General features: G+C 44.5%; 1 protein-coding gene across 7 annotated transcripts in view; it reads left to right on the top strand.

The window, feature by feature from the left end:
• The window catches only part of acss3 (acyl-CoA synthetase short chain family member 3), an 84,221-nt gene that overhangs the window by 51,835 nt on the left and 18,826 nt on the right, over positions 1-13,560 (top strand). For all 7 annotated transcript variants that reach the window (XM_086201849.1, XM_086201845.1, XM_086201846.1 and 4 more), the window contains one exon: positions 5,759-5,862. In XM_086201849.1, coding sequence (XP_086057975.1) covers positions 5,759-5,862 — 104 coding nt within the window. The remainder of the gene's footprint in view (positions 1-5,758; positions 5,863-13,560) is intronic.

The raw sequence follows: 13,560 nt of genomic DNA on the forward strand, positions 1-13,560 counted from the left end.
ATTTAGGCAACATGCTGTTTCTGTGTACTTAATGTGGTTTTGTCCCCTTGAAGGAGGCTGGCTGGTGAGAGATTTCCCTTCTGAGCTTAACAAAACATGTCACGGTGACACACAACCAGCCATGAAACAAGGATTCATTTTAGCAGCGGGTGATAGAACGCCTGCTCCATCTTTTTCACTTGAAACTTCTGATATGGACGTGCAATTACAGTTCCCAAGATGAGGTTGAGTGTAGGAACTCGGCGTGATTCTCATAAAAAGGAAAAGGTTTTTTATTTGTGGGGACGTTTAATGTGTCAGCCCCTCTCGCTACCTTAAATGCAGTTTGTCACAAAGATGGGAAAACATGATGACATTTTCTTTTGTGCTTGGTCTGCTGAACCCTTGTATGTTAGAGGGATAGAAACCTGCAGATGTTCTATTCAAGCATTGTCAGAACGGATCACTTTTTCCAGTCGCCACCAGGTGGCACTATGACCGACCTGCTCCAAAATTAGAACGAGTATTTCTCAGCCCGTACTGGACCCCCCCACCGAGTCGGGCGAAAATAGGCTTTGTATTTCTTCCGTAACCAGCAAAAACATGACCTCCTTGCCTCATCCGATTATAATTCCATGAATATCATATATTAAGAGATCCTCGCCGCTCAGCCATTCTCAAACCAGGGCATCTCATTTATTTTCACATCAACTTTGTCACACTGACCTCACAGTTACATCTCCAGCAATTCCTGGTGTTAAAACACGTGACAGCAGGCCATTAACTCAGTATTCTACTGGGGTTTCCCCCCCCCCTTTTTTTTTTTCTTTTTTTTTTTACTTTATTGACCTTCTCCAAGGCCATGCTGTTGATTATAACGGTCTTATCTTAACTAACTAGCCTGGAGATGTATTTGTTATCGGTCCAGTGTTGTAATTCTGAGAGAATGACTGTCTTTGCCATTAACGCTCATTCTTGGTTCTGTCCATCACAGCCCTTCAGTAGAGCTCAGAGTACATAATTACACCTCCAGGGCCTTTCTGGACTAACTTGAGTTGTTCAGTTTTAAGAGGAGTAATAAGCTCAAGTGTATGTGTGTGAAGAAGTCAGTTCTATAAGTGGATAAAACAAAACAACCTAAGCAAATGCACAAAGGAACATAGCACACACGCTTTTGAAGCTTGTGGTGTCCGAACAGACTGCATTGTTGTTGCTATGGCGTTGTCAGGACCAGGGACCGCTTGTTCTGCTTTCTTTTCTCATATTCTTTGTCTCACAACAGGAATGTTCAACCTTCATAAATTCAAGCTCTGAACCTACAGGGGAGAAAAAAATATGCAAGGTTTTGTTTTGTCCAATTGGGGCTTCTGTAGAAGTGGTGGTGACAGTCCAAAGACATCAAGGGGGGACGAGGCTGATTGATACTCTGAATTGACCGTAGGCGTGACTGTGAGAGTGAATGGTTGTCTGTCTACATGTGTTGGCCCTGCGATGGACTGGTGACCCGTCCAGGGTGAACCCCGCCTCTCACCTGAAGGCTGCTGAGATAGGCTCCACCCCCCGTGACCCTTAACAGGATAAGAGGTGGTGGTGGGGGGGGGGGGGTCTCTTTTGCGCTCGCTCTACTTGTGTCAAGAAGCCGATCTCTTTTGCTTCATGAGCCACTGAGCAACTTTGGTACCCCGCCCCAGATGCTGTATCCACTTCTTACTCCTCCCCGGGCCAGGATCTGTGAAGGAGGACCTTCTTTCTCTGTTGATGTTAAGGACCGTTAACTAGCCATTAGAGTCTCTACATCCTACACACCGGCCATCGAGAAATGTAAATATTGCAGCTCTAAATCCTACTCATACCATTTGAAGTCAACTGCACATTAGTGTTATTGCATTTTAATATTTTGTCCTTGAAAAATTTATTTGAAATAAGGCAGGAAAGATGGCCTTGATCTTGTCATTCTGTGGAAAAGAAATGTTTACACTATAATGGACTCAGTGAGCAGCCCCTGAGTTTGGGCAGCAGCCAAACCGCGGTTCTAAGGTCACAGTGTCAGCGTGAATCCTTCAGACTTGCTGAATTCCTCAGAAAACTTGCACACCAAGGGGAACATGAGGTCACAGTCCCTGCAGAGAGTCAATCATGCATTTATTCCATATATTATTTGACTCGATTCCTGATGGGCACAATCGCTGTGACAGCTAAATGGAGGTACTTTACGAATCCAGAGCTTTCATTATAGTCTTTAAAGTACATATTTCATATTTGATAGTCTAGATGATACAGGCATTATTTCTAGAGTAAGCTATTAGGAGTCAAAAAACCTTTAGGTTGTTGAACATAACAAGGTCAGAGTCAAACTGCTTGAAAGTTGTAGGTTTGTATTCCACAAAGGAGAGTAATACATAAAAAAATCTGCTGTCAAAAAGGGGGACATATGTATTCATCAAAGGGGCACAATCGCTTGATCATTTACATCGTCTGAAGTTATGTGTTGGTTTTGGAAGGTCAGCTAATTTGTCAAAGGAGAATAAGGATACTTTTAGTTGTTTAGCAGATAAACTGTTTAATAATGTCATTGTTAGTAACACAGTAAAACAGCACATTTTAAAGACCACACCAATTTTATGGGAAATCCAAAGCCAGACAAGAAAAAGATACCTTCTCTGCTATGTGCTGCGTTGCAGTGAATGATTAACCGCTACGTAGCTTAGCACAGTGAGTGGCAGTGGATGGGCAGGTTAGCATAACTCCATCTTGCTAGCTGAACTTCCAAAACTTGCAGTTCCTCATTTTTCATTCTGTGCTCAAACAGAAAATGCTCGAGATCATGGTTTGTCCTCCTCCTCATCCTCTCTTACAAAGGCGGTTCGTGATTAGCAGCCGCTTTTCTACTTGTCAGCGGTGTTTTTGTTCGACGTTTTGAGCTGCTACGTCAAATCACTGCTACGTCAAATCACTGCGCCCAGTCGGGGAAGTACTTCAGCAGTTATGATATCTCACCCTAGTTCTACTAATCCAAGCAAAGACCAATATGGAGAAAATTGTATCTAACTTTTACTGAAGCTACGCTGCACAGCCCTTTTTTTTTTTATCATTCATTGCGCTAAGCTAACTAGCGTTCACAGTGTCTCTATCTCCTTGTCCAGCTCTGGACAGGATGGCAGGTTCCCATTTCCCAAAAAGACAACTTGTTCCTTGAAAGACTGTAATAGCTAGCATGTCTGAACTAGCCTGTCTTAACATTGTAACCAATCACAGCCGGTCACTTGGTGTGTTTGACATGCATACTATATTATATTGGCAAAGCCTTTGCAAAGTTACATTTATGAAAAAAAGAAGCGTTCTTGAAATGGCTGCAACAAATAGGTCTTTATCAAGCCTTTCTAAACTGTGCAAGTCACACTGAAAGAGATGAAGGCTAGTCACCCTATCAGTTACTTACCTCTACCCTTCAGCTACAACTTCCTGCAAACAGTTCTCCCCATTATTTCAGGGCAAAGGTGTTATTGGAACTGGCTGGGCTCTCTGGCAACCTTCTGTAACATCTGGGTGGTAATGAGCAAAGGCATTTTGGATGTTTTCTGCATACTAACACACATTTGCATGCTATTTTTGGTAGCGCTGCCCAGTCACAGACCTACAGAGAGCCTATTCTGAAACTGAGGAACAATTAAGTCAGAAAGTAGCACTCGGAAGGAAAAAAAAAAAAAATCCTTATCGAAAGTAGATAAGATATGATTCAGTGGGGAGGGAAAGACATGATGAAAAATGTCTTGCCTATTACAGAGGATAGAGTTTGACTTCAAAGTTTGATTGGAGTTGGAAGGTCTTTATAGCCATCAGGGAGGGTTGAGACCGTTTGGGGATGACCAGCAGACGTTAACGAGAAAATGTAGTCATCGGAGCAGAATCTATGGCTGCACTGTGGCCTGGTGTTACAGGTCCCTTCATAGCCCTGGACTGAGCGGCTGGCTGTGTTTTGATATGTGCAGCCATCAGTTGGAGTGTGGGAGGGAATGACGAGACGGCTGAAGGTAGAAACTGCGGCGTTTGGGGTCAGGGTAGTGCGCAACGGGAGGAATTTATGAGTCAAAGAGTAGTAGTTGTCCAAACTTGGGAGGATTCTAAAAAAAACAAAAAAACAACTAGGTGTCTGTGAGGGTCAGGGGTCATGTTTGACAGATGTTATTGGACATTTGCTGTGTTAAACTGCATGAGAGCAGGGTTTTGGTTTTTTTTTTGTGCTGAAGAAAAGCTGATCTTCAACTCAAACAAGGATTCCCCTTCACTCCCGAGACAAGTGTGAACTTCTCGGAGGAAAACCGTCATCTTTAGGGCGGCAGTTTCTGTAACTGGGATGCCGAGAGCTATCTTCATGATCCTTCAGAGGTCTGGAAATGTGGGGTCTAAACGTGGAGTAATGGCTCTCACAAGAGGGAAATCTGATTTGGGTTTAAAGCCACCGAGGGATACCGCTGGGATGACGTATGTTTGTTGGCCAACCAAGTTCGCGTCATCATGGGTTCTGATAACTGTTAACTCTGGATTTTCAATCATTTTTTTCAGCGGATTTGCACAAAATCTTCTTCACAAACCACTTTCATGATTTTTAAGCCTTAAATATAATAATTTGAACTATAAACCTAATGTCACGTAAGGGGAAAAAAAAAAACGACGCCGCAGTCTTCAACATTGCCCAGCTAGCTTGACGCATCTTTGGTTTACCTTATGCTGACATCTTGCTAATCGTTTTTAAGACAGATTCATGCCCAGACACCCACTGTTTACTGCATTCAATGCAGCAGTAGGAGAAAACGTGAGAAAACCTTAAGCTAATGCTAACTGCAGCCTTACCTCAGGTAATTTACTAAAAAGCCATTTTAAAAAAGACATTTGAGACAAGGGATCCGCATGTTCAGCAATGCTAACAATGCTAACTAACCTTACTTCCTGGTTTCTAGGATTCATTCCCAAACTGCTCTGTTATTGAAGACCATAAATATCAGGATGAAGTCGTCAACCACAGTCTGTGTGTCACTTTTGCACAATTTCCCATGATTCACTCCAACATTTTCACTTTGTCAAACACTTGAAGCAGAGAGGAATCCCAAACTCACGAGGTCTACATCTCGTGTTTTGAGGCGGCTGCTTTCGTGAGATCACACGATCACGCAAGTAATCGTCTCATCAGGCTTCACGTTACGCTTCCTCAGAGGAGATCCGAGTGTGGTTTAGACAACCACCACAGCGAGAACGTTAGCTTAAAACCAAAATGGCGGCTCTCGAAGAGGTTAGCGTAGATGCTGCTGTAGCCTCGCTTATATAATGACTGGAGAATATTTCTTCCTTTGAAAGAAGAACAAAGAACACCGCTGAAGGTTTTTCTCTGAGGAAAAGGTGTTTTTGCTCTTCTACCAACTGGCTCGGTCTTTGACGTCACGTGTGTTCATCTGACTGGTTGAAGTTGGACAGATGGTTCATCAATCACCCGCCAAGTCTTTCTTGAAATCCTCTGCCTTTTCCAAAGAGTTTCAAGGCGAATTCTCAACGTCTGCCTTGTCAGGTTTCTCCTCACCCGCGCACGTTTGAATTAAATGTAGCAGTTATTGACAGTGATGAATTCAAACGGTCCACTTGTGATCGTCTGGGTGTGAAAAAATCCTTCTGTGCTCAACACTTTGGCATCTTTGACATGTAAGACGACTGTCGCCTGTTTCTCCAGGAGAGTAGACCTGACATGTTCCGCCAAGATAATTGACAGATGTATTCTGTGTTCTTGCAGGTTGCGGTCGTTGTTCTTGGCAGGAGAACGTTGCGATGTGGAGACGCTGGAATGGGCAAAAAGGAGCTTTGGTGTTCCCGTCCTGGATCACTGGTGGCAGACTGGTAGGAAAGCAAATCATTACTGTTTAATGATTAATTGCAGCAAAATTAAGGCTTCATTTTTCAGTCTGGTCGTAAACGTTATCATTTTAAACTCTCGTTATAAATGAAGAGAGAGCTTTTGAGGAACCCAGACTACTTTATCTGCAGAAACTGGATATGATCTTACAGCCATGGTCTCATTTTAAGCAAATCAGTGTGAGAGGATTATAAATGTGGTTTCTGTTGTATTTTATTAGCCCATCGACATTAACTTGAGAAGAGGCATAACGCCAGAAAATCCCAATTCCCTAAAAGCCCGCCGTCATTAGGAGGCACATTTTTATCTCAGTGCCCCTCTTTGATTCAACCTTTGGAGGTTCTGTGTCGCAGCTCAGGGGATGTCTCAAAAACTAATATCTGGATTCTGATGAAATTTGGCAGAAAGACGCTACGTCGCAAGGAACAAGTGACTCACTCTTCTGTTTTTTTTCTGGTCGCGTCGCAGATGAACTTCCATCAAATTTCTCGGGTCTGGTTGAAATGATTGAAAGAAGATTTAGAGCGGCGCGATAATATCAGCATATCATGAGTGTCGGCAGACGTTGGACATTTTTTAGATACATGGGTTTGTCACCATCTGTCATTCAAGATGAGGGGGAAATGCAGTAAAAACACAATTTGTGGGTTTTCCAGACGCCTGCGAGGTAAAGAAAATGATCGATTGAGGTGTTTTTCAGTGCGCGCGGCTGCAATTCATGGAGGCCGTGCCTTCCAATCAGAGGGTCATGTGATCAGTGTGGTTAAAAAGAACATTTGTGAGCGGACTTTGCTGTTACTGCAACACTAAGTTCTTATTTGTCTTAAAGTACAACTATATCAAGTACAACTCTTTAGCCTGCGTTTCTGTTATTTCGAGTGTTTTCTGTGCTTGATTGGGGTCGCTGGCGGAGGTCCTCTCACCCCCTCGTGTCACCTAAAGGTGGTGTAGAACGCTGGGGATTAATTACTTCCTTGATTTACTCCTTGATAATGAGTCTTACTGTCTTGTCATTAACATCTCTGGCAGTATCGAATCCACACAGTGAATTCTGTCAGTTTCCACTTCATAATAATTTGTGGTTAATCAGCTGTGTTACAGAGAGACTCTGATCTTTTGTACTCGGCCCAAAAAAAAAGAGGGAAAATCCATTAACGTATTCAATCACTCATTGCCTCGATGCACCAGCGCACTCCAGATTAATGTGGTCCTCACGGGGGGAGGCTGAGTCCTGTTTCCAAATGCTTTCCAGGTTGCACTTTAAAACACGTTAACAGGAGTGGAATTTTCCTTGAAAGGGTGTAAATGTCACGTTTCTCCTCATAATCTGTGTCGCTCAGGGGTCTGCAACCTGCGGCTCCTTCATCCCTCTGCTGCGGCCCCCTGTGGTTTCGGAAAGTGAATGAGTATTTGATTCAAATGGATTTTATTTTAATTCATCAGTTGTTGTTGTTGTTTTTTGGTGCTGGTTTGGTGTTGGTGATCTTGGGGCATCAAAATAAAACGCTTTCAGTTGTCTGGAAGCTCAAAATACTGGTTACATTTGCGGATGTGCGACACCCGCCGGCACGAAGTTTGATTGAACTTTTCGATCCCCGGTAGCTCAACCGTGGATAAATAAAAGTTTCTGAAGAAATGTTTTTGAGTTTGTTTCCTCCGTAGCGGTTCACTGGTTTCACAACGGTAACAAAAACGATATGCGCGGGGTTTTCTTGATGATTATCTTTGAGATGCCAAGAGAGTTTTGTGGCTCCCGATGTTTTCTCTCCTCTGGTCATGAGGTCCAAAAGGCAGGTCCCTGGTCCAGCATCACCATTTCTGAGGTTTGTCTCTCACACCAATCAGGCAACGAGCCTTCGTGCTAATGTCATGACGCAGTTAGCTTGCCGTCTTCTCCGAGTCCTTGTGAGTGATGATAAATGTGCCGGCGACAGCCGAAAGCTCCGACTGGCTGTCGGTGATATCCTGCGTGTGCAAATGAAGGGTCGATGCCGGACAGGGCGACACAGATATGGAATCAATGCTGTTGTTGGACCGTTGGAAAGTCATCGACCTGGAGTTATACAAGCGACGCACACTGATCTGGGATCAGATTAGCCGACTTGAATGGTCGGTCTGTTCAGTCTCAGTTGAATTATGAGGAGATCAATGCTGGTGTGGAAGGAAAATAAAAGACATGAATCAATCCAGCCTGTTGAATTTAAACGGTTGGCCTCGATTTAGGCACACTGACAAGTTGTTGTCTGACCTTTACAGAATCCTGAAAAGACCATCAAGTCTGTTTAAAACACTGCTTGGTTGTAGCCTGCAGGTGGATACTGCTACATTTTAGAAATGGCCTCTAACAGGAAGTAGCAGCCTCGAATTCTTTTAATAACTTCATGATATTGGCTTTTGGTTGCATAAGGCTTTGATGTGGTTGTTAGATGGGCTCGCTTAGCACGCCTGCCAAAACGAGCGTGTGGAGCTACCGCCGACAAAGTCACTTTCGGTGCCTTCAGAATAAGAGCAGCGATGTTTTATGCTCGTCATTGTGGGCTTGTCAGAGCTGGTTCTGTGAGTCTTGTTGTGAAAAGCATCCCAGGAGTGCTGCAGGAACGAGCGGTTCCCATCCTGAGTTTGTTGGGGTCTCAGGAACTTTGTGAGTGTTTAGGTGGAAGGTTGGAGGCTGGGTCTGAAACTGACACGTACACAGTCGTGGACCCCCCCACAGGCAGAAAGTACTTGCCACTACTGTACTGTTTGTACTTGCCAGAGTCCCTGCAGGCTGCTGACTATTTCTATAAAACCCAAAAAGATTGAAAGAGCCCGGCTGCATTCTCACGCTGCTTCTCTCCCTACAAGACGTGACCGTTTGCAGACGCGCGGCTCAACACGTCAATCGTGACAGACTTTAAACTGACGTGCACATTTGAATACCGACAAAACACCAAAGACGAGCGAGACGTTGGTCATGAATGGAACTTTTTTTTCTATATTATTTGTGGTGTTTTAAAATCCGAGCGTAGAAGAAGCATTTCTCTTGGATCGCTGGTGACTTTTTCTACAACAGAAGTAAGCCTTCATGGCCTGTTTGGTACAGCAGTTATCACGCAAATAGTTTGGGTTTTAAACTTATTTCTTTTTGAAGAGCAACATTTTTTTAATGGATCATTCATGAAGAGCCTGCGGACCTCACAATACAGTGAAGGGGGCCCACTGTCTTTACGGGCCCCCGATGTCTACCGTGCCTTTATTCTCACCCCTGACGCTTTTTTATTTACTTTCTCATTTATTTATTAACTTGAAACTGTTATATATAGATATAGATGTCTAGAATATCTAGAATAAACTGGCAGGAAACAGGCTGAGGAGGACGAACGAACCGCTCCAGGGTGCAGGGTGAAGTAAAACATCATGTTTCGAGTCCTACTATAGAAAAAGGAAAGAAAGACAAAAAATTAAACAAAAACACCAGTGACCAAATAAGGCAACTTCCACTTCCTGTTCCACGTAATGCTGTTCCACTTTCTACACGTAAAATACATCTTAACGATTTGGACGCCAGCCAAGCTCCTTTGACTGAACTACAGTACGAGTTTTTGTATTCCTCCTTAGATTGTGTTTGGCGTCCATCTTGTGAAACAAACTGTGGCTACTGTTTGTAGTATTTATACTACCGAGGAACACAAGGCATGTCATGACTTCTGTGTGGTTCACTTGTTTGCTCTGTAATACTTCCCCCCTGCTCCCTCTTCCTCCACCCTAGAGTAAAGCTCACCGCGCAGCAGCTCGGGTGAAAAAAAACAAAGGCGGCGGATTCTCATCTCTGTGTCTGTAGATTAAATGTTTATGTTACGACGTTTTATTCTACGTGAAGACCAGCAGAGTGTTTCACTTCACCCTGTCTCCCTCATACACTCTCACCCTGTCACACACTCCCTGGCTGTCCTAGCCAGGTGGTTTTTTTTCGAGTTGAGAGGGATTTTTTTTTTTTTTTTTTTAAAAAAGGTGCCCTCTTGATTTCTGTCTTGGCGTGTAAATCCCGTCGGATTTTTCACCCCCTGCTAAACCCAATAACTAGCAGCTTGCGGCCACAGCCCTGCAATCTCGCTCTTTCATGGTAGAGTGGACCTCTCCTCTCCTTTCTCTTGCTTTGTGTGTGGAAGGCCACCAGGCTTCAAATGGGAAAATGATAGAGACTCTGGCCCTTTTTTTCCCCTCCTAAATCATCATTATTCTGTGATTCATCAAGTAACAAGAGTTTATTTCCTGAGCTGTTTGAGCTCCCACGCAACAATCAGCGCATTTCTCTTCTGTTCAAGCTCGTTTTTACACCCGCGTCCCATGGCTTACTGTCGGTCCTCTCATCTGCCGTTTTGTGGATAAAATTCTTTCTTTGCACGTGACTGCAGATCAATCATGTTGGAAAATCGGCTGGTAAAAGTGTATCCGTCTAGAACGAGGAGGAAAATGTAATAGATATATAAGGAAAGCATTACTTTTTAATTTTTTTTAAACAAAATTTAGATATCATACAGATTTTTTAATATCGGCTGAATCAGTTCTAATTTATAAGCAAAATCTGGGATCATCAAAAAACAAAACAACCATCCAGAATTTATGGACGGACATTTTTTTTGTCTCAGCAAAGTTAACTTTCGCGTCTCCACACCAGCTGAGCTCGGGTGATTGTCTAGTCCTGCGGTACATTGACAGACGGCTATCAGATGTCGGCAGCCAATGGAGAGCCAAACGCTTTCCTCCTGCCAGCGTTGTGTTCATGTGGGAGAGCCACAGTTGTCTCCGGAGACGGGACATCAGTCAAGCTGCTTCCAGCAATGTAGGCGTCCTGACAACTGCCTTCATCCTCCCGCCCGATGGAACAGGAGCAACTGTTGAGCGGGAGGCTCGTTAGCTCCTGAGGAGCCGGGCCCCCACGCCAGAATACCTGAAAAGTAAAAGTTAGTTTGAATCTTCTTCTTTAGCTCCCCCCCCCCTCCCTCCCCCTCTCCCTCTCCCTCTCTCTCTCTCTCTCTCTCTCTCTCACACACACACCGTATTGATAGATTTGTCCTTCTTATTTTTATGGAGCTCTGCTATTTGTGATCACCTGCAAAATAGAAACTGAACAAAATCAATCAGCGGCGCGGTTGCTCATAAATCTTTCCAGGTTCATGCTTGTAATCCCGGAGTGTAATATTCAGAGCCTGAAAGCTGAAATCGATGATGGAAAAAAACAGCCACCCCCCCCCCCTCCCCAAAATAAAAAAAAAAACAGCGAGAGGAGGAAGGAGGGAGGAGGATAAAGGATTGGAGAGCGTGAGCGGCACACTAACTATACCCTGAAGATCACTGGTCGATCAAAAGTGGGTAAAATCATCTCATTCATCACGTATGTTTATCCTAAAAATAGAATAAACCCTCAACGACCATTTATTCGCTCCTCTACTGGTAGCAGTTCCCGTTTTTCTACCTCTGCTGAGAGGGAAGTGTTAATCGTGGCGGTTGTCCGTCACTCCTGGCTGGAATGCCCAACAACTACGTGGCTGACTTTCACCAAACTTGAAGGGGGAGTTTCTCCTGGATCAGGGAGGAACTCACTCAACTTTGGGACAGATTTGCTTAACACAGCCAAAATTAGCTTTTTTTTTTTTTTACATTGAATTTGGTTGAGATTGCCCTGGCGGCGGTACGCGCTCTCTCAGTGCTTTTTAGGATTTTTCTTTTTCCCAGTGCGTTCATTACATAGAATGGAAGGCTGCAAGAAGTCTGAGTGAGCACGATAGCGTGCGTGCGTTATTGATGGCTGAGGAGCGTGCGCTTCTGATCTCCGGCAGTTCAATTCAGGCAAAGCGTGCGAGCTGCACGAATGATTCACCGAGGATCAGAGTCAGGATTGTACTTTCTATAACACGAGGCAGACTTCTAAAGTGGAGTTTTAACTTGTGTGTGTGGAAAGCTGCCGCATCATCGCTGTGAAACTCTCCCAAGTTATCAAACAAAATGTGTGTTTTCCACTTCCTGTTAAGAGATGCATTCATTATCGTTGACTGTACGTTGGAGGCAGTTCATCAGCCGCGTCTGGCACGTACCACAGGAGAGATTAAAAAAAAAAAAAAAACCTGCTCAGGGCTCAGTGCAAATCATTTCCCCATCCGTCCCCTGGAGGCTTCCTTTACCTCACAGCCAACTGTGCAGCGGCGTTGATTGGTAAACAGTCACTTCATCACACAAAGAGCCAGCGGCTGCCTCTCTTGGAGCTCACTCGGCTCTGACCGTGCTGTGGCGTGAGTCAGCATCAACCATTAGTTGAAGCATCTTATTCTCTACATATTTTAAAAAAAGAAAAGAATCTGTATCGATAGATCTAGAGGTATAAGAGTCGCACAATTAGGAGCAGAAATACTGCAGTAACTCTTCTAATAAGGTCATGATTTTAGTCTAATTTGACCAGTTTAGCTTCTGATGAGTTTTCTCCCCGGGGGCGGGGGCTGAGGGGGTGTCTTGATGGGTGGAGGTGATTCTTTGGTTACCGTCGTGTGCAGCACGCTCAATCATGCCTCCGCCTCCCGGTGTCATCTCGCATGCTGATTCATCCTGTCTCATCAACCCTGACGTGACACCGCGTTGCTCTTTTTTTCTGTTGCCCCCCCCCCCTTTTTTTACCCTTCCCAACGGCGAATTCACCCTCTCTCTCTCTCACACCCTGATAACGAATTGACACACATACACCAACACGCCCTAAATAAGTTTGGACACATGCAGTCTGTCGCCCTCCAGCCACCTGAATCCACAGGCGGCTCACTTCCCCTCATGTGCATGTGAGAAAATGTCTGCCATTTTGAAGCCTGATAATAATCTCTGTGCTATTTTTAAGACCCAAGTGCCACTGGCAGGGTGGGGTGGGGGGTGGAGGGGTGGGATGGGGGTGGGGGGTTGATGATGAAGGTTGCTGATGTCATTGGTGTTGCCTGGCAACAAATGTGTGTTTCCAGTTGGCAGGGCTTTGCTGCCTCACCAATGAGGAGTAGCCAGTTGACTCTTGTGTAGTATTTTAGGTGGCCGACTGTCTCTGTCTGTCTCTTATTGGTTGTCTGACAGACAACTGAGGCTTTGCTGCGCAGAATTGAATTATCTTTAAAAAAACACACACACACACACACACACAAAAAAACATCCTGGCAGTGTTCATCCTGTCAAATAAATTGTGGAATTGACAGTTTCTCCTCCTGCTGCGCCGGCGCCTGCTTGTTTTCAACAAATCCTCCTCCTGGGTAATGGTCAGAGCTTCCGAAGTTCTATGAAGGGGGAGTTTTGCAGCCTTCTTGAAAACATCATCCTCCCACTGAGCGAAAGCAGACGCTTTAAACAGCCTTTTAACATCGGCAGCTCAGCGGATAGACACACTCCATCGGATCAGGGATTAATAACAAATCAACAGCTGTTCTTTCAAATGCTTTAATTCCGCTTGCACTGACAAATTGCCGCAGGGGTGATGTGTTTTTATTGGCCATCACAGAAGTTAGCGTCACCACCATGGGTTCCCTCGACCAAACGCCATTGGGATTTTCAGAAAATAAGCTCTGTGGCGAACAAAACTCATTTTGTTCCGCAGTATAGAAATGTCGTTTGATTTTTGATGCGTAACTGCATCCGCAATGGGTGGAAATGAGCTTCACGCCATGGGCAAGCTGCTCCTC

This window comes from Aulostomus chinensis, chromosome 4 (assembly GCF_037954235.1).
Source record: "Aulostomus chinensis isolate RoL2024-O1b breed Wild chromosome 4, RoL_Achi_v1.0, whole genome shotgun sequence".
NCBI classification, from domain to species: domain Eukaryota; kingdom Metazoa; phylum Chordata; class Actinopteri; order Syngnathiformes; family Aulostomidae; genus Aulostomus; species Aulostomus chinensis.